Raw genomic sequence first — 22,670 nt, forward strand, 5'->3', positions numbered from 1 at the left:
ACCGAGAGAAGAGGGAAAAAAGCAAGGCCTGTGCAGTAGTTTACCTAATAATACATTCAGAAGCCACGTGTAGAAATACTGCGTTCTTCGGGAATGCTGACAGATGCCAACTGCAGAACCAGCTGCTGTTCGACGGATAGTAGGCGAACTAGATTTCAGATTTGCTAGAAATGATTTTAGTAGAACCTGTAAACAAACATTAAACTATAATACAGCGCTGTAAGAAATCCATTTAAAATATTAGGTCCTGCCTAAGAAATGCAGCAAGCACCAAAATAATTCTTTAAACAACGTTCTGATACGTCAAATACAAAAAAATAGCAATTGCATATTTAGTTCCCCAAGAAATGTTAGTATTAGGACACTGAATTCTAAACAAAGTTCAATTCAATTTTCCATTTGTCAAAGACAAAAATATATTAAATGGCATACTTGACTTGGTGGAGTGCTATCACTCATGCTTCTGAATCATTTAAAGCTGCAAAGGCTTTTCTATATCTGCCCAAGTGGCCGATCAGGCCGTTTTCATCCAAAATTCCCTACTGACTGCATCGGCCGCAGCGGCAGATATAGAATAGGACATTTATAAGAAAGGACAGCAAAGTAAGTGGACCAACGTAGCTAAAACCTGTCACTTTTTCCTCCGTAATATTACAAAGATACACCCTTTCCTGTGTTACTCGACTGCTAAAACTCTGACTCAGGCCCTCATTCTCTCCCATCTCAATTACTGTAACCTTCTGCTGTCAGGCCTTCCTGCCTCTCACCTGTCTCCCCTACAATCTATTCTTAACGCAGCTGCCAGAATCACGCTACTCTTTCCTAAATCTGTCTCAGCGTCTCCCCTGCTGAAATCCCTCTTCTGGCTTTCTATCAAATCCCGAATCACACATTCAATTCTCCTCCTCACTTTTAAAGCTTTACACTCTTCGGCTCCTCCATAGGCTGCGCTTCTAGTGCATTGCGACGGCGACGGCGCTCGAAAACAAATAAATTGACTCAGTCACCAGCGCTTATAGTAAGCACGACGGAGCAGCAAAAAAAAAAATTGGTAGCCGGATCTATTTTATTTTTTAGCGATAGTCGTCACGTGAATGTCTCTAAACCAGAGACTGCGGTCTGCCCCCTCTGGTGACGTCATTGGCGACAGTCGCGGAAATTCCAATTAATTACAACTTTCGCTAGTGGCAACAGGCGACGTCATCGGTCGCGTCGCCAGCACTATAAGCGCGGCCTTACATCTCAGCCTTAATTTCTCGCTATGCACCATCCCGACTCTTGCGTTCTGCTCAAGGATGTCTCCTCTCTACCCCCTTTGTATCTAAAGCCCTCTCCCACCTTAAACCTCTCTCACCAACTGCCCCACACCTTTGGAATGCCCCTCCCCTCAATACCTGACTAGCACCCTCTCTATCCACCTTAAGACACATATGAGCATATGAGCAGCACTGTGGCTAATACTATACACGATACATAAAGCTTGGCCCCCAGCAGACGCACTTACCAGAATGCCCTCCTACTGTCTCTGTACATTCTCCCTACCTACCAATTAGACTGTAAGCTCCTCGGGGCAGGGACTCCTCTTCCACAATGTTACTTTTATGTCTGATGCACTTATTCCCATGATCTGCTATTTGTATTATTTGTTATTTATATGATTGTCAAGTGTATTACTGCTGTAAAGCGCTATGTTCATTAATGGTGCTATATAAAGACATACATACATACCAAAGAGAGAGAAATCAGAAATAAGAGCAGCAAACCCCAATCTAAATACGAGTGTGCAATGTTAACATACAATTTTTGGATGCGCTTTCAAGAGGAATGGTAAAATAATAATACTTGTTTTAATTTTATGGCATCAATCACTTTGGGGGTTATTCATTGAATTGCGATGGTGCCAATATGGACACAGAAACACCCGTAGGTAGGCGAGACTTATTTCAAGACAAATAGCAGAGATACAGATTTGGGCCATTTGAAAAAATGGCTGTGAACTGGTTCTCATGAAATTAGCAATCCAGTCTCCTACTTATCTGCTCCCTTAGGAACAGTGTCTCATATTTGCAGCATTTCCATTCGATCAACATTTGTATTTTCTCTAAGGATTGTCACACAGCTTTACAGCAAATTAAAAATAACCAACCTAAAAAAAAAAAAATTTTTAAATTAAAAGTGCAATTAAAACCTTTTCATTTGCCCTATAAAAAGGTACACCAACAAATAGATGTAAAAATATCCTGTCTAGAACAGTGTTTCTCAAAGTAGAAAGTGCAAGATTGCATTTTGTGTGTTAATTTTCAAAGTGTTATAAGGAATTGATGTTTTCAAGTATGGAATAGGAAGCTTTGATTGTGAGAAGCAACACTTTCCTGGGGCTCAGGGTAGCACAAAGAAGACAGAATGACACTATAGATGCAAAATATCTAGATGGCTTAAGCAGTAGGTGCCAATATACCTCATTAAACATAGAGCCGTAGCAGTACCTTTATTTCATTGTCGTTTGCAAAGTTACCAAAGGCGGCCATGATTTTCGGTATAGCAGCAGCAAGTGTCTCTTGTACAGATTCCTCATGTCGCTTGCTTATTCTTGTGAGACAAGGAAGCAGATTCACTAGGTATGGCCTTTTTACAAAGAAAAAGAACAGAAAAAGAGAGACCTATCAGTTATCAACAAAATCCTTCCATATTGAGAAAGGGGTCATCTCTTCCATGACAGAGGGGCATGCAATGCATTGTATTATACATCCGACTGGCACTCACAGGGTGAAACTATGCTCCTTGAAGAGTACAGTGCTGTAGTTACGAGATCGTTGTTGAAACACAATGCCAGTGCTGTATAAATGCTTCCATCTGCTTCCCTAGGCTTGCAAATCCATGAGTCCCATTTGCAAATAATGGGCCCTTCTTAGTGTGCAAATCCACTCAATTTGCATTTGTTTAGTCGAGGATTACAATAGAAAAATGCAGTTTTAAAAAGCACAGCCCTTAATGTATTTCTTAAAGAATTGTTGCTTATGTCTGCCTCTTCCCAGTGTGCATTTGCTAAGCAGCAGCAGTATAAGAAAAAAAAACAAAAAAACAAACAATGACAATGCGCAGAACCAAAAACGCTAGAACGTTGTGAACGTGGCACTGCTGCTCTGAGATACTACCAAAGGTAATATGAAATATAGAAAATGTATTCCTTACCGTGATTTTATTTTCCCAGAATAAGTTCATAGCAGTAATACATATGGGTAGCTCCACTCATAATAAGACAGAAAAAAAAGCTTGTGTGTTATAAAAGGCTCCTCCTCACCTGTAGTCAGTCTTAGGATTCCCCCAAGCTAAACCTCCTTTACCATCTCCTATTAATAGAAACTGGAAAATACTCACCACCATAAACTTATTTGGGAAAAGAAAATAATGGTAAGGAATACATTTTCTATATTCCCATTCAATGTTCATGGCAGTGATAAGTATGGGACATACACAAGCAGTCAAGTTGAGGGTGGGAAAATGAACATGATACTCTGAATACAAGGAAAAAAATACAAATAAAACACAGATGCTCAGATTCATTTTATGCCCATTTTATTGCACCCTGGCTTATAACCCCCTGCGCCCAAAGCTTGCGTCAGTCAAGGACTGGATGTCAAATCTATAATGCTTTATAAATGTGTGAAGCGATGACCGCACTGCTGCTTTACACAATTCTGCGGGAGATAATTGCACTCTGATAGCCCATGACGCAGCCATTGCTGTAGTTGAGCAAGCTTTTAATCCTTCAGGAACCTGTCTCTCTGTATGCATCAGGGATACAGGTGGTGATCCAATGAGCAATGGTAGCGTTCGATGCTGCCTTCCCCTTCCTCAACCCTGTGGAAGCACGAATAGTCTGACTTCCTAAAATCCTGCACCAGCTCCAGTTAGTGTTTCACACATTTCTTTACATCCAGCTTGTGTAGCTGTTCCTCCTACGGATTTTTTGGATGAGGCACAAAGGATTGCAACAGTTTCCTGATTTAGATGAAATGCAGAAACTACCTTGGGTATAAAATGCGTAACAGGCCTCAGAACAATTTTGCCCTGAAATATAATCAGGAACGGCCCTTTACAGGATAATGCCTGCAACTCTCCCACTCTTCTAACCAATGTGGTAGCGACAAGGAATACTGTCGTTTGTGTTAGTATGGTTAGTGATAGGTCCCCTAATGGAGGATCCACAATCACCTGCAGTACCAGTGACAGATCCTATTTAGGAATTACATTCTGAATTTGATGTTCCAATCATTTTACCGCCTGTACAAATCTGATAATGAGCCTCTCATTGGCCATATTTCTTTCCAATAGTGCTGTTAAAGCTTACACCTGGACTTTGAGGGAGTTGAGACCAAGTCCTTTATCAAAGCCTGTATGAAGGAATTTGACTAGCACTGCTGAAAAAGGATTAATGCAGTTCTGCTCCTTATCCTTGCCCCATCGCAGAAATCTGAACCAGATCCGGTAATATATCTTGGATGTTGATGCCTTTCTGGAACGAATCAGTGTCCCAATTGCCTTCTCTGAAAGGCCCCTTTGCTTTAGCAATTGCCGCTCAACCACCAGTCAGCTAGTTGCAAGCTATGGATGTAGAGGCTTTATTGGCCCCTGTTCCAGCAGGTCTTGTACCTATGGTAGTTTCCACGGTCTATCTATTGCCATGCGTCTTGGCCAGCTATGTAAGATATCACCTTTGCTGTGTCTCTTTCTATTTTCTTCAACGCTCTTCGTATGAGTGGAATTGGTGGGAAGACATAATCCAAATCGAAGTCACACAGACAACTTAGGCCTTCTGTCTGGAAAACCCGAGGGTGATCTACCCTGGAACAGCGGTGCTGTACTGTTGGAGATGGACGCCATCAGAACTACCTCTGGCTTGCCCCAAAGCTGTTGAATCTGTTGAAAAACTGTCCTGTTCAAAAACCATTGTTCTGGATGCATTTGCTGTCGGCTGAGGAAATTGACTGTTAAGTTCTTCTGTCGTGGGAGATTAACTGCAGTTAATCGGTCTAGAAGAACTTCGGCCCAAGTGATAACTGTGATGGTGAAGAGGTAGCCAGGCTCACTTATAAAGGTTAAGCCCGTTTGGTTACCTTTGATCCATGTGTTGTCAGATTATGTTCATCTAATCAGGGCCCAGAGTTGCTGGTTCTCCTAAAAATGTACCCAGGAATCAGTTTGGATGCCTGGATGAATGTAGACATCGTCTCTGTAATATCTCCCCTTAAAAATGCTTGCGCGACTCACCACTAGGGGCCCCTGCTTCAGCACAGCCCAGAAATGTAAATGGGGCATAGGGATGCGAGGTGTCCCTGAAACAGTCAAGGGGTCACTAGGTTAATGAGGATACCCAGTAAATGCCCAGGTCACCCAGAACCGGTATAGGGGTTCTGGGGGTACTCATATCATCTACAAGGTAGTGAGGAGACTTTTAAAAGCCCAGTCTTAAGTTTATTGTATAGAATGTGGGGAATATGGCTAGTAAGAAATAACATGCAGCTTCTTATTCTATTTCCCATAACCAAAAGACTTAGGATATTTTTAAAGTGTATATTTTATGGAACAGTGTGTTTTAAAAAATATCTGTTTGTGCACAGAAATGAGCTGGGACTTTCAGAACAAATGCTCCGACAGGCCACTGGGCTACCAAGTGATGCCAGGATGCCTGACAGAACATCTGGAGATGAAAGCCCCAGAGGATGACCAAGGTGTCAAGACCATTTCGACAGGAGGGAAGGATTCAAGTATCCACATCCTGAGATCAATGGATGCCCTTTGCATTTCCATTGATCCCACCACAATGGCAAGAGCCTGTCACCGCGGGTGGCATTGAGGGAACCAGAGGCGTCAAATTGCCCATGCTTCATTCAGATTTCCAGGTAACCCTGTTTCTACCAGCTTGTCTCTGATTGGTGGCGGATAAATTTCTCACGCTTTGGATTGGGCTATAGTATTTTTGGAATGAAAGTCTGAGGTATTATGGCCCCTTGCCATGGTTTTTTCAAGGTGTTCTCCAAGGTCTCTCATTGTTCTCCAATCCTCCAAGATTCTCAGATTCAAAAAGTTTCCAGTTGCAAGTCTCCAGCAAGAAAAAGGCTGCTTCAGCGAAAGCTGCCTGGAATATTTTCTGTCCTGTTTTTGCAACTGTTATCAGGGATAGGATTTCCTGCACCTAGGAGAGAGCCTAGGTTGTTACCCCAATTCACAAGCAAGTGTGCCTTTTTGCTGTAGTTTGTGTAACATTGTGTTTTTGCCTTTTCCTGTGAATACATTTACACTTTATTTCATTAACTTGTTTTGCTCAAATTCATGATCCTGCTAAAAAGGTGTAAATGGCCTTGTCTCCCGTGACAATAATGGCTGCCGTTGCCTGCATTAATTTTCTGCTTCTTGTTCTGCCTGGTCCTTGTATATATTTTACTGCCATAGGATGGTCTGATTTTATTAAGACATATCGACCTTGCACATACTCTTGAAATGCCATGAAGGCTTCATCGACTGCCTTTAGTTTCAGTTAATTGGTGTGGTATGTCTTGCATTGGGCTGACCAATTCCCTTGTGCCGTCTTGTCGCCTAAGTGAGCACCCCAGCCTGACATTTGCTCCTGTCGTAATAACCAGAGTGGTGGTGAAGGATCGCGAAACCAGTTTCCAGTTTTCTTTCTTGCTCCCACCATCTTATCATCTCTCCAATATCTTGGTACAGTCTGATATCTTGTTGTAAATCTTTTGCATTTCCATTCCAGCACTCTAGAAAGTTGTGCTGTAAGTGTCTTATATGGAATCTTGCCCATCTTACCACATCAAGGGTGGTGGTCATCTTGCCTAATAGGCATATACAATCTCTGGCTACTTTTTTTTTTTTTTTTCCCCAAAACTGTTTTACTCTGAGATCTTTCATCTTTTCCTGTGGTCGTCCGACTACCACATTTATTTCCTTGAAACATCCCCAGAAATTCTATTGACTGTACTGGAGTTAGGTGGCTCTTCTCCAGATTTATTAGCCAGCCATAAGTCTGGCGGTATGTTTCTGAAGGTAATCTTTGTCTCTTATAAAAGGAGGTCACCCAGGTATGGATAGATCTCTATGCAGTTTTCTTGCTTCTGCCAAAGGGGTGATTACCTTTGTGAATGTCCTGGGGGACATAACTAGTCCAAAAGGCAAAGCTGTGTATTGGAAATATTATTTTCCTGCTACGGGAATGTGTAAATACACATCTTTGAGATCTATCGAGGCTAAACAGTCACCTTTCCAAATCGCCTGAATGATAGATCTTAAGAACTCCATCTTGAATATTGTCACCTTTAGGAATGTGTCAAGCTTTCTTAAATCCAAGACCGCTCTGTGCGCTCCAGATGTTATCAGAAAAAAGTGTTGAGTACGCACCATTTCTGACAATAACCTTGGTTTTGTTGTAAATTCTTCAGTGCTTGTTTTAACGTCTCTCTTGCCTTTCTGCTTCTTGAGGGCCATGAAATTAAGTATCGCTCTGCCTTTGGCATATAACTGAACTCCAGGTGGTATCTTGTAGCAAGAAGTTGAAGGAACTACCTGTCCTTTATCGTCTGAGCCAACACTCCTGAATGCCACCAGTCTTCCTCCTACTGGTGACTGTTGGGCTCGCCTTATTTCAGAAGGCCCTTCCTCTTCACGCTCCTCTAATTCTGTAACCCCGAAAAAGATTATTCTGACCTCTCCACGTAAATTGTCTTGAGACAGGTCTTCCTGGCCAATATGATCTATCCTTTCTAAATCATCCGATCAGATTCGTATCCCGAGTAATAGAAATGTCTGAATCTCCTCTCCTCTGCAAGGAAAGAGCTTTTCCCTCCTGATATCTTTGAAATAATATTGTCTCATTATTTACCTAAAAAAAAAAATTCTCATTCAAAAGGCAGTATGCACAAGCTCAGCTTTTAACTGATGCCCTTAACTATAGGGCTCTCCTTGCGACCAGTAAAAGAGATGGATCTTGATGTACGACGAACGGCGTCGAATGATGCCTCTGCGACATCTGTGGCTAATTTTATTTACGTCAACGCTTTTAGGATTGATGTTCTCTTAACCCCCTTTCCCAGCGCATTTTCAATATTTGCGTCCTAGACACTCTTAGCCCTGGATTTAAAAAAGCCGTGGTCACCACTGGCTTACATGCTGTTCCTGCTCACAAATAAATTTCCTTAGGACATTCTCTAATCTTCAGTCCATTACATCATTAAATTAAATAGCATTAGACCAGAAGCGTCGTTCTCCTCGCTATCCTGGTAATCGCCGCATCCACCTTTGGAGGTGTTTTCCAAGTCTTCGTATGTTCCTCTGCAAAGGGGTTCATTTTGTAAAATGTTTTGGACAAAACAATTTTTTTTGTCCGGCTGTATCCTCTCTGATTCAATCATATCCTTAAGTACTTTATGAAGAGGGAACATTCACTTTCTTTTGTGTCTCTCTGAAGAGTATAGCTTTGCAAATCCTCTCCTGGATCTCCATTTCCAATACCACTTTAATCAACGACGACACTAACTGTATAAAACAGAGTATCCACCTCCTGATCAGAGGAGTCTAGACATTCTCCCTCAGACAATATCCAAATAACTGATTTCTCAGATGAGGACCCTCTTCTGTCCAAACTAGTCTGTGACCTTGACCTCTGACTGTCCCTTACATTATTTTGACACCACCGTTTCCACAGTCTGCGTCACTGTGTCCCTTCATCCATTGAAGAAAGTAATTCATCTGATCCGGAGCCTGGACTGCTGCAGCTTTCTCAGATAATTTCTTCCCTTCTAAATGGGGATTGTCAGGTGCTGCACCGATCTTTTGTTTCTTGATGCAAAGCCTCCAAAAAAAACTTTAAAGTTTCCTCTTCAGGTAGTCCAACAGAGGTACGGCATATATAAAAACAAACATTATTAAGTTCCACTAATCTTCTACTCTCTCTTTCAATAAAAGTTAGATTAGTGCTCACCAAGAAAGTTTTGGCAATGATCCCTTGGCTGTATTACTCTCCATAGCTTGCAGCACACACTCCTCTCCTTCAGAGCATACAAGCAGCACTATTGCCTCTGCTATGCGTTTTGCAGTCCCCCAGAGGTTGCCACATGCTTCCCGCTGTACTTCCTGGTTTGCAGCACTTCCATGCTCCTGTTTTGGCGCCACCACGTATGCGCTCCCGCTTCTAGCGCGACGGCACGTGCAAATCTCCTCGTAGGGTCCATATCACGCTGTGCTCAGAAGCGTCTCTGAGGCCCGCCCTGGTCGTTCCTACGGCCTCCGAATAGCTGTATCGTTACACAACTCGGCGGAGGAGAGAGAGGCTGAGAGAATACCACCGCCAGCTGAACTACACTGGTAGTCATGGGGTGTATCCAAAAAACTACAACAAACCTTCTCTACTTAAGACAGAAAAAAGCAAACTACTGGTGAGGAGGAGGATTATAGCACACCTGTACAAGATTTTTCTGTCCTTCTCAAGACTGATGGGCGGAGCTACACATACGTATCGCCGCTATGAATGCTGAATGGGAAATATAGGTTTTATTTTTATGTTGAGGACTTGCACAGCACTTTTTTTTTCTTTTTTCAAATATTAATGCAATCTTAGAGTGGATATTTTGCAGGTATTTTCATGTTATCTGTGACGCATGATGAATCAATTTTAATGTGAGAATATTGAGCTGTTGATGACATCACAGAACCAGGAAAATAATTCACTTGGCATTAACAAAAAACAATAACAGAAAAACAGAATGCATTCTGTTTTCGAAGGTATGCCATTGTTTATATACGAATGCATTAATTGGCACATACTGTAGCAATATAATTAACTTATACTAGTGCAATTCACAATGAATTACAAATAAATACATAGATTTGCTGTACATTGCGATACTTTTTAGTGGACCGACATTAAGGTTCTTTATAGCCAACAATATAATGTACAGACCTTTTGAAGTCTCACAGGTCTCTTCCTCAAGTGTACAGAAAAAGGCCTTTAAAGGTTTCACAAGCTCTGCTGACTACAATTTCATCTATAAGAACACGAATTTTGGGCCTCTAAGATGTGTCGCAATGTACAACAACCCTACATTTTCCAGGCACCAATGTGGCTGCTAGAACTATATAGTAAATCAATTCACATAATCACAAAGAATATTTCAAATGATCATTTGTGATATTATGGGGATTTTTTTTCTATTTACTTGTTTCATTTACAGTCCGTCAGCAATGTAATAGAACCAGAAATCAGTAAACCATACTATAATGGCAGCTTATTGAATACATAATGTATTACATCTGTTACGTGGTACGGAGAAAGAGCCGGCATTGTCTTGGGACTCCCGGTCGGAGGAAAAATATACACTTACCTTCCTTAAAAATAGCGGTCGTTCATGTCCTGCATCAATCTACGATGCGTGTGACATTTCTATGATGAACTGTGATGATGGTTGTGAGTATTACTCTACAGAGGATCTGTTTAGAATAAAGATGACTTCCCACTGTAGAGCTATGTGCGCCTCTCCTCGTTTCTTTTTAGACAATAGACTATCCCCCTGTTCTATGAATTGCACAAACCCCTCCAAAATAACTAACTGGAGCTGGTACCTGCACTTTTGTGGGCGAACAAGATGGGCGAGCTCAGCAAATCTCCAGAGCGCGGCTCTCAGGCTCCGTGCTGCCCCATTCTAGACAGATGTAAAAAGCAAAGCGTCAGGTTACATCACTCACAAAGGGTATCCCGCTGCAAACAATGCACCTCGCCAATCCCGCTGCACACAATGCACCTCGCCAATCCCGCTGCAAACAATGCACCTCGCCAATCCCGCTGCACACAATGCACCTCGCCAATCCCGCTGCAAACAATGCACCTCGCCAATCCCGCTGCAAACAATGCACCTCGCCAATCCCGCTGCAAACAATGCACCTCGCCAATCCCGCTGCACACAATGCACCGCGCCAATCCCGCTGCACACAATGCACCTCGCCAATCCCGCTGCACACAATGCACCTCGCCAATCCCGCTGCAAACAATGCACCTCGCCAATCCCGCTGCACACAATGCACCTCGCCAATCCCGCTGCAAACAATGCACCGCGCCAATCCCGCTGCAAACAATGCACCTCGCCAATCCCGCTGCACACAATGCACCTCGCCAATCCCGCTGCACACAATGCACCTCGCCAATCCCGCTGCAAACAATGCACCTCGCCAATCCCGCTGCACACAATGCACCTCGCCAATCCCGCTGCACACAATGCACCTCGCCAATCCCGCTGCACACAATGCACCTCGCCAATCCCGCTGCAAACAATGCACCTCGCCAATCCCGCTGCACACAATGCACCTCGCCAATCCCGCTGCACACAATGCACCTCGCCAATCCCGCTGCAAACAATGCACCTCGCCAATCCCGCTGCAAACAATGCACCTCGCCAATCCCACTGCACACAATGCACCTCGCCAATCCCGCTGCACACAATGCCCCTCGCCAATCCCGCTGCAAACAATGCACCTCGCCAATCCCGCTGCAAACAATGCACCTCGCCAATCCCGCTGCACACAATGCACCTCGCCAATCCCGCTGCAAACAATGCACCTCGCCAATCCCGCTGCACACAATGCACCTCGCCAATCCCGCTGCACACAATGCACCTCGCCAATCCCGCTGCACACAATGCACCTCGCCAATCCCGCTGCACACAATGCACCTCGCCAATCCCGCTGCACACAATGCACCTCGCCAATCCCGCTGCACACAATGCACCTCGCCAATCCCGCTGCAAACAATGCACCTCGCCAATCCCGCTGCAAACAATGCACCTCGCCAATCCCGCTGCAAACAATGCACCTCGCCAATCCCGCTGCAAACAATGCACCTCGCCAATCCCGCTGCAAACAATGCACCTCGCCAATCCCGCTGCACACAATGCACCTCGCCAATCCCGCTGCAAACTATGCACCTCGCCAATCCCGCTGCAAACAATGCACCTCGCCAATCCCGCTGCAAACAATGCACCTCGCCAATCCCGCTGCAAACAATGCACCTCGCCAATCCCGCTGCAAACAATGCACCTCGCCAATCCCGCTGCAAACAATGCACCTCGCCAATCCCGCTGCAAACAATGCACCTCGCCAATCCCGCTACAAACAATGCACCTCGCCAATCCCGCTGCAAACAATGCACCTCGCCAATCCCGCTGCACACAATGCACCTCGCCAATCCCGCTGCAAACAATGCACCTCGCCAATCCCGCTGCAAGCAATGCACCTCGCCAATCCCGCTGCACACAATGCACCTCGCCAATCGCGCTGCACACAATGCACCTCGCCAATCCCGCTGCAAACAATGCACCTCGCCAATCCCGCTGCAAACAATGCACCTCGCCAATCCCGCTGCACACAATGCACCTCGCCAATCCCGCTGCAAACAATGCACCTCGCCAATCCCGCTGCACACAATGCACCTCGCCAATCCCGCTGCACACAATGCACCTCGCCAATCCCGCTGCACACAATGCACCTCGCCAATCCCGCTGCACACAATGCACCTCGCCAATCCCGCTGCACACAATGCACCTCGCCAATCCCGCTGCACACAATGCACCTCGCCAATCCCGCTGCACACAATGCACCTCGCCAATCCCGCTGCAAACAATGCACCTCGCCAATCCCGCTGCAAACAATGCACCTCGCCAATCCCGCTGCAAACAATGCACCTCGCCAATCCCGCTGCAAACAATGCACCTCGCCAATCCCGCTGCAAACAATGCACCTCGCCAATCCCGCTGCAAACAATGCACCTCGCCAATCCCGCTGCAAACAATGCACCTCGCCAATCCCGCTGCAAACAATGCACCTCGCCAATCCCGCTGCAAACAATGCACCTCGCCAATCCCGCTGCAAACAATGCACCTCGCCAATCCCGCTGCACACAATGCACCTCGCCAATCCCGCTGCAAACAATGCACCTCGCCAATCCCGCTGCACACAATGCACCTCGCCAATCCCGCTGCACACAATGCACCTCGCCAATCCCGCTGCACACAATGCACCGCGCCAATCCCGCTGCAAACAATGCACCTCGCCAATCCCGCTGCAAACAATGCACCTCGCCAATCCCGCTGCAAACAATGCACCTCGCCAATCCCGCTGCAAATAATGCACCTCGCCAATTCCGCTGCACACAATGCACCTCGCCAATCCCGCTGCAAACAATGCACCTCGCCAATCCCGCTGCAAACAATGCACCTCGCCAATCCCGCTGCAAACAATGCACCTCGCCAATCCCGCTGCACACAATGCACCTCGCCAATCCCGCTGCAAACAATGCACCTCGCCAATCCCGCTGCAAACAATGCACCTCGCCAATCCCGCTGCACACAATGCACCTCGCCAATCCCGCTGCAAACAATGCACCTCGCCAATCCCGCTGCAAACAATGCACCTCGCCAATCCCGCTGCACACAATGCACCTCGCCAATCCCGCTGCAAACAATGCACCTCGCCAATCCCGCTGCACACAATGCACCTCGCCAATCCCGCTGCAAACAATGCACCTCGCCAATCCCGCTGCACACAATGCACCTCGCCAATCCCGCTGCACACAATGCACCTCCCCAATCCCGCTGCACACAATGCACCTCGCCAATCCCGCTGCACACAATGCACCTCGCCAATCCCGCTGCAAACAATGCACCTCGCCAATCCCGCTGCAAACAATGCACCTCGCCAATCCCGCTGCACACAATGCACCTCGCCAATCCCGCTGCACACAATGCACCTCGCCAATCCCGCTGCAAACAATGCACCTCGCCAATCCCGCTGCAAACAATGCACCTCGCCAATCCCGCTGAAAACAATGCACCTCGCCAATCCCGCTGCACACAATGCACCTCGCCAATCCCGCTGCACACAATGCACCTCGCCAATCCCGCTGCACACAATGCACCTCGCCAATCCCGCTGCAAACAATGCACCTCGTCAATCCCGCTGCAAACAATGCACCTCGCCAATCCCGCTGCACACAATGCACCTCGCCAATCCCGCTGCACACAATGCACCTTGCCAATCCCGCTGCACACAATGCACCTCGCCAATCCCGCTGCAAATAATGCACCTCGCCAATCCCGCTGCAAATAATGCACCTCGCCAATCCCGCTGCAAACAATGCACCTCGCCAAAACCCGCTGCAAATAATGCACCTCGCCAATCCCGCTGCAAACAATGCACCTCGCCAATCCCGCTGCAAACAATGCACCTCGCCAATCCCGCTGCACACAATGCACCGCGCCAATCCCGCTGCAAACAATGCACCTCGCCAATCCCGCTGCACACAATGCACCTCGCCAATCCCGCTGCACACAATGCACCTCGCCAATCCCGCTGCACACAATGCACCTCGCCAATCCCGCTGCAAACAATGCACCTCGCCAATCCCGCTGCAAACAATGCACCTCGCCAATCCCGCTGCAAACAATGCACCTCGCCAATCCCGCTGCAAACAATGCACCTCGCCAATCCCGCTGCAAACAATGCACCTCGCCAATCCCGCTGCAAACAATGCACCTCGCCAATCCCGCTGCAAACAATGCACCTCGCCAATCCCGCTGCAAACAATGCACCTCGCCAATCCCGCTGCAAACAATGCACCTCGCCAATCCCGCTGCAAACAATGCACCTCGCCAATCCCGCTGCACACAATGCACCTCGCCAATCCCGCTGCAAATAATGCACCTCGCCAATCCCGCTGCAAACAATGCACCTCGCCAATCCCGCTGCAAACAATGCACCTCGCCAATCCCGCTGCAAACAATGCACCTCGCCAATCCCGCTGCACACAATGCACCTCGCCAATCCCGCGGCAAATAATGCACCTCGCCAATCCCGCTGCAAACAATGCACCTCGCCAATCCCGCTGCAAACAATGCACCTCGCCAATCCCGCTGCAAATAATGCACCTCGCCAATCCCGCTGCAAATAATGCACCTCGCCAATCCCGCTCCAAACAATGCACCTCGCCAATCCCGCTGCACACAATGCACCTCGCCAATCCCGCTGCAAATAATGCACCTCGCCAATCCCGCTGCACACAATGCACCTCGCCAATCCCGCTGCACACAATGCACCTCGCCAATCCCACTGCACACAATGCACCTCGCCAATCCCGCTGCAAACAATGCACCTCGCCAATCCCGCACACGTACAGTTTTATACTACCTTCCAAAATCTCGTGCATTAGTAATACTGATATCGTCAGTGAAAATGTAACCCCTTCGGCAGTAAAACTGCAACATGAAGGATGGCAGCAAACGAAACGCAGGCTGCCCTCCTTGTTGGTTGTATGTCCAAAACAAGGCAACACGAGCTGCTCACTTTGGAATACACTGATCTCCCAGGGGGCCAGCCCAGAAATAAATCACACTCGTATATAACGGTATCCCACACTCAATAGTATAACTCTACAAGAGACCAAGACGGTAAGAGTGAGTGAATATATATATATATATATATATATATATATATATATATATTTTTTTTTTTTTTTATTATTACTATTAATTTAACTCATTGTATCACATACACAATATCAGGAAAAGACACGGCAGGAAAAACAAAGCATGGAGCATTGAACAATAAAGACATGAGCAATAGTGAATACAATACAGTCCTCAAACAGATAAGCAGAAAAACGAGCTGGTAACGCAAGATATACTGTAGCTATATAAGAAGCAAAAATAACTGGACCACCAAGGTACTCAACAAAGCGGCTTATATATATTTTGTGGAAATACTTTTGCTGTGGAGTACCTTGTTTTACCATCTTGGTCTCTTAGAGAGATTATATTGAGTCTGAGATACCTTATATACTGTACTTACAGTAACTGTTAGTGTATGAGGGTCAAGAAGTCCCTTTGGTTTCTGTGCACCACTTTTATTTTTGCCAATTACTTTAAGGTGTTGCCGATTTTCCATTTCATTGATTGTAATCACACAAGTGGACAAAGTTATGCGTGGGTGGCAGGAAACTGGCAGACCATTACATTCTTCCAATACTGGCTCCAATCTTTGCCCCCATTGAATAAAATGATCCAAAAGAAGAAGTCTGCTGCTATCAAACCTTCCCCCTTCGCGAGAAACTAGAACAGACAGAGGTACTAGATATATGATCCTGTACTTTCAGCAGGTTAGAGATTGTAAGGAGATGGGGAAAATGAAAGATTTAGTCTTGTATATCTTCACAATTTCACTGACCACCAAGAACTGAAGTTAATAAGTACATGAATAAATGACCAATTTGGCAGTGCACCATTTTTTACTTCCAAAAGGAACATCAAGTGTTCCTCTCCTTTTATCATTAGAAAATGTCTTCCTCCCTAAATATAATTCATTTCAAAGTATAACCCAAGAGAAACATGAGTGTACAGTGGAAATGTGGGAAAGTTCTAATTCGAATAGATGGTTTCTACAGCTCAAAATCATGCTCAAAGAGGAACTCCAAGACGTTTAATTACATTTTTTTTATGCAGGATTGTAGAAGGGGGTCTCCGGAGCGGAACTCCATTAATTTTAGCTCCAGGGGCCCCCTGGTTCCAGAGATACTGGCCTCCATAGTGGGTGCCGGTAGGCACTCCAGGGTTCACATAATGGGTGATTTTTAAAGCACCCGGGCCCTGCAGGCCAATAGGAAGCCATGACATCACATGGTGCGGATTCCTATTGGCCCATATGACCGAGGGCTTTAAACTGCAGAGATACCGGCACCCCCTTCAGAGGTAAGTATCTCTGGAAGCAGGGGTCCCAGGAGCTGCAATCAGCCTCGGAGATCCCTGCTTCAAGCCTGTATCATTTTTCTTTACAAAAATGTTAAATTAAATAAAAAATAAAAACGGCTCCTTTGAGAAACCCTGATTAATGGTCTTCTGCAGACCACACATGCCTTCATTTTATTTGTGCCTAGAGTCACCGACAGTAAAAGGGAGGGTTATATCAAACTTCATTTTCTGTCATCAAGCTCCAGTACTGTACACATTTGCAGATCTCCTGCATGACATTACTAATCTTTACTCTACTGGAAAGATTAACAAAATAAAAACGGTATGTGCATAACATAATATAATAATAATGTGACAGAATATGCACTGTTCTTTTATTGCATTTTGTTTCTGCTGAAAATGTTGTTTTAACCCTTTCCCTGCCCCAAAAGGCAAGCAACACATTCTCTGAATCTTCACTGATTCACTCGTGCCAAGTATTCAAGAACACTGCATGAACATCTGATGTCTACTTAAAATGTTTGATATTCTTATATGAATTTTGGTTCAATGGAGTTAAATAATTAGTACAGTGGCATGTGTTTATATCGCACGTATAGTATTCTGCCTTATGGCACTAAAGAAAATACTGGCATCGAGTCCCAGAAATCGCTTTGAAATTGCCATGTGGGCGCTTTCAGAAAAGTACTACCTATGAGTTTACTGGAATCATTCTTAAGCAGACACACACTGCCAAGCAAATATAAAGCTATAGGCAGTCTGTGGAGCACATTCAGTGCAAGGCACAATCTCGATAAATAAAAGCAATCACTACAACAGGACAGATGTAATGTTCAGATTTGCTACAGTACTCATGAATAACGAAAGGGTAGAGTGGGGGGGATAGGAATGTCTGAATTAGCAAAAATACTCCTTGTATCCTCAAGGCCTCATTTACTGAAGTAAAGTGTCCATTTATTAGCTTAAATGACGTCACTGTATCAGTGTGTTACAGCTCACTGAACAGCCAATGCAAGTTAGTTAAATGGGGCCCAGCTCACTCTCTCTCTAGCAAAATATGAATACAGCTTTAAAGAAACAGCACAACATATCTGCATCTTCCTTGTGAACACAGATGATGGATACAGGGTGGTGTCTGAACAATGTGGAAGCAGCAGCAGCAGCATCGGCTACATTTAGGCTTTTTTTAAATAATAATTTTGTACATGGTATAATACTTTAAATATGGAATTCTCCATGAGGTTTCCCTTCTCTTCCTCAAATAATTCAGTGTGTTTTACTGTAAATGAATGATAGCCTGCTAGACTGACTGGTGATACAAGATGGGCGGGGGGTAAGGAAAGAACAAGAGGTCTAGAAAAAAAATGCTGTAATACAATGTTGCTAATTAAATGGTATTCTACTCGTCAACTTTAAGATACTATAGTGATCTGTTTTTTTCCGAAGCTCTTATTTATTTATAAAAATGTTTTACCAGGACAATACATTGAGATATACCTCTCGTTTTCAAGTATGTCCTGAGCACAGAGTTATAAAAAATACATGGTTATAAAAAATACATGGTTACAATAAAAGAACAGGGTTATACAGTGAACTAACAGACATTTCATGGACAGATAAGAGTTGGAAAATTGGATACAGGGGATAAAGGGCTTGTGAGTTTCAGATAGAAATAGAGCAGCTTTAACATCACTTTAACATCAGCAAATGGCTCACACCCTTTGGCAAAGGCTGAGCCTTTGATTGAGCCACCTGTGCTGAAGCTGGGATATCCTGAAAACCTGACCTGTTATGAGGGGGTGAAGGGGGCTTGACAACTGGAGTTGAGCACCCTGCCTTAGAGCATAGAGTATAGTCTTCTTATAGGTGCTATTAGTGAAAAGTAAAAGCAGATCACCTTTTTAATTTCTTTGTACAGCTCCAGCTGTAACCTTGGGAGGTTCGTGTCCATCAAAGCCTGCAAAAAAAAAAAAAAAAAAAAACCCATCAGAGTTCAATAAACACATAGACCCCTTCGGTTTTACCTTTACGCTGTAGTAAAAGTTATGACGACAGCCTTAATTTTTTTTATAAGATTTGTGAGGATTTGTAGGACGACAATTGACCATAGAAGTTTGCTTCCGAGAGAGCAGACTATAAGCAGCAGTCAGACAAGAGGGGTGCATGTAAACCCCATCGCCAAAATATTGTTACAGCTCCCTCATATCTCAGTGGGAATCGCACCATTTCAAACCTGAAGAACACATGATTTAGTCAAATAAAATATATATTTACATTTTACACTTTAAAGTTGTTTAGCAAACCTCCCACATATCAATTTCCCAAGAAGACAAAACATTGACCAAGTTCGGGTCATAAGTGCTCCTATAAAACAAAACAAAGTGATTATACCCAAGTAAGGTTGGCCAAACAAAACATGCAACAGCCTGAAAACTAATCTGGTTAAGGAAGAGAAACTAACAGCCAGCGTGGAGTCCTACATAGCAAGTCTATGTGTTCCTTTTCATCCTTGTAACAGGGGTAGGAAACTCCAGTCCCAAGGGCCACCAACAGGTCAGGTTTTAAGGATATCCCTGCTTCAGTTCAGATGGCACAGTCAACAACGGAGCCACCTGTGCTGAAGCAAGGATATCCTTAAAACCTGACCTGTTGGTGGCCCTTGAGGACCGGAGGTGGCCAGCCCTGTTGTAAGATCATGGAATTGTTTTATGCTTTGGAGATTGACGTGAGAAACGTTTTAGCATACCCTTTCCTCACTAGTACTTCCCAAAAGTAGCGTACGCAGTATAGTCTGCTATATCCTACTAATCTTTTCCCACTGGCAGAGATCTTTAATGATATAGATATATAACCGACCATGAATTATATTGCTGTTTAAAGATATGCTACTACATGGGACTGCCCCTTTAAACTAATTTAAATGAAACAAAAACAATTACAAATCTATAACTCCTCTGCCCAGTGCTACTTCAAAACAAGATAAGACACTGGTTATGCAAAAAATCCCTCAACCAATAGCATGGAAAAGATGTTAAGAGCTGGCACTACAAAGCACGGTTTGTTTTCTCAGAATGTAGATTTACATTTTAATGGCCTTCTGCGCTTTTAACATCTCTAGATTACCAAGTAGACACAACAGCCCTGCAAAGCTCCTTCATGTACAATGAAGGGAAAGATGGAGATGAGGGACGCACAAGAGGAAGCAGAATTAATTGCTCCAAATGGACCATAATTAAGACCCATACGCCAACTACTCAGTTGCTTCCTAATTGCATCACAAATCCCATCCCCTGATCTTCTCCAAGATGATGTGATATATTCAGTGAAGTTATGTTAATGAGCCGAGAGGGGACAAGTTCAGCGTCTGTTATTATAGTTCACACCACTTATTTAATAACAACTACTTCGCTCTTCAGATGTTGTTACTACAAACTCTTATAATCAAGAGTAAGAAGGCAAAGTTATGCTCCTTGCGGACACCAGAAATGAAGAAAAATTACAACATCCAACTCCTTAATTCAAACTATAGTATCATAATATCATGTAACACCTTCAAAAGAGCAGCAGAGAAGAGGTTCCTCCAGCACTCCTGTAAACAAACAAACAAACATGAACAATTTCCGGTGTTCCAACGCAAAAAAGGCTTCCCTGGTTCGTCCAGCAAAGCATGGAGGTAAAGGTAGTAAGAGGGGGCACAGACGGGCTTATGCAATAGGTTTAATTGCTCCAACCTTCATAAAGGCTGTGTGGATGAACCGAAACGTCGGATTGTGGCAATTAAACTTACTTGCATAAACCCGTTGGTGCCCTCCTCTTACAACCTCTACCACTCCCTCAAAACACCCACAGAACATGGTACACTGCTCAGTTGAGTGCACAAATGGTGATGGCGGCTTGTTGTCACAGTCTTCGGTTTTATGACGCAACCCTTTCGTGCCAGAAGGGCAGGATTAAAAAAAGGATAGTGGTCAGAATCAATATGCAGCATGGTATAATCATGTAGAAGACTGTATTTAATTAATATTACCGTCATGCCAAAAATGTATTTAAACGGCACACCTACTTTTACCACTTTATTAAGACATTCGTCGGCTACCATCCTGACGTCAGACTCTGCATCGTCGCTGCACAGCAGGAACAGCTCCATGGCAATACCGAGCAGCTTCTGGAACTCGGGAGAATTCCTGGGACAGGGAAAATTCATGTTGGGTATAATCAAAGAGAAAGAAGAGTTGACACTACAGACAGCAGTGGTATTTGGCAGCACAATGACAAAGTCCAAAGCGTGTGTGTGAAGTGCTCAGTAGTGTGGCATTTTAATCTATCATATTACTTTTCAATAATATAATAATACGTTTCTGACTGCAGATGTGCAAATATATCCTATGTTACACAGTAAAACAATGGTTATTACACTACATTGGGAAATATTGTCCCTTCAAGATCTTTTGTTTTATGGTTTCCTACTCCAAATTCATACTGGAGCCACTCAATTCAATTCCATATAATAATTACAGAAACAAAATGGAGGTCTTTGCGTTAAGGAGGCCCCCCTGGTGACACTTTTTTTTTTTAAAAAAAACATTTTTGTGTAATAGGTTTGAAGCAGGAGTTCGAGCTGAAACACATTTATTTTCGCTGCAGGGGTCCTCTGCTTCCCGAGATAATTAACTTCATAGGTGCTGTCAGTAGGAGACACCGCTGGGTTCACAATACGGCAGTTTAAAAGTCCTGCAGGTGAATAGGAAGCCACAACGTTATGTCTTGGGACTGCCTATTGGCCAACGTGACGCTGGAGCTTTAAACTGCACAGAGATAAAGGCAGCACCTATAGAGGCAAGTATCTTGAGAGGCAGGGGGTCCCCGAAGAAGACATCCAGCTCCGCATAACCCCTGCTTCAAATAAATAAATAATATGAATTATATAAATAAATATATAAATAAAGGTGTCGTCTTGAGTGCCTCCTTAAGTTTCAACATGAAGCTGCTGCCAGTCCTAACGCTTAGGTTCTCTCCCATTAGCATCAACATCTTGTTTGAAAACAACTATCCAAAGAGGCACTCAATGGGGCAGAAGCAGCACTGGCCTGGGACAGGTGTACTCTTGTTGTAGGATACGTGTTAATAGAACAGACAGTACTTCACAGATGACATTTCAATAGCTCTGTGCATTAGAACCACATCGGTCTTGGAGAAAGACGTTTCACAGTTTCACATTGAGAGAGACTTGCGAGGTTTCAAAATCGCTATACTGTATGATTACATTTGTGAAGCTCGGTCACAAGAGTAAAAAACTACATTTAGTGTTTCCAAACGCTGTGAATACATTGAAAATGAATGATTTAATATAAAAGAATAAATTAAACTGAAATATAATGAATTAATAAATATAGATGAATCGAAGTCTATAATCAACAGCATATAAACCGCCGGGTTACATCATTATCATTTTCTTTGGATTATGACAACTTTTGTATAAATCACAAACAAACATTATACCCGTTATCCCCTTTGAAGCAGCAATTTTTCCTGATTGCTATTTTTTTGTTGCATTTTATTTCTTACTTCCTTTAAGAGATCTTTCCATTTTATTTCTAACGTGTGATGCTCCATTTAGGAGATACAAGTGCTTCACATATTAACTGCCAGGAAGGTTAAATGGATTACTCACCAGAGCCCAGTGCAGCCTCAAGGGCCACCAACAGGCCAGGTTTTAAGCATATCCCTGCTTCAGCACAGGCGAGTCAGTGTGCTGAAGCAGGGATATCCTTAAAACCTGGCCTGTTGGTAGCCCGAGAGGACAAGAGTCGGACAACCCTGGTCTAAAGGCTCCCATACGCCGAGAAACTAAAGATTTTATTTATTTTTAATCAAGAT

At 44.3% G+C, this 22,670-nt stretch overlaps 1 protein-coding gene across 4 annotated transcripts in view; it reads right to left on the minus strand.

Moving 5' to 3' along the window:
* Window positions 1-22,670, minus strand: part of HTT (huntingtin) — a 197,298-nt gene that overhangs the window by 147,482 nt on the left and 27,146 nt on the right. For all 4 annotated transcript variants that reach the window (XM_075570290.1, XM_075570271.1, XM_075570281.1 and 1 more), the window contains exons 3-7: window positions 20,857-20,977; window positions 18,691-18,750; window positions 10,627-10,706; window positions 2,487-2,625; window positions 45-186 (exon numbers count right to left, since the gene is read on the minus strand). In XM_075570290.1, the coding sequence (XP_075426405.1) occupies window positions 45-186; window positions 2,487-2,625; window positions 10,627-10,706; window positions 18,691-18,750; window positions 20,857-20,977 (542 nt within the window). The remainder of the gene's footprint in view (window positions 1-44; window positions 187-2,486; window positions 2,626-10,626; window positions 10,707-18,690; window positions 18,751-20,856; window positions 20,978-22,670) is intronic.

The sequence above is a fragment of the Ascaphus truei genome, chromosome 1 (assembly GCF_040206685.1).
Source record: "Ascaphus truei isolate aAscTru1 chromosome 1, aAscTru1.hap1, whole genome shotgun sequence".
NCBI lineage: Eukaryota > Metazoa > Chordata > Amphibia > Anura > Ascaphidae > Ascaphus > Ascaphus truei.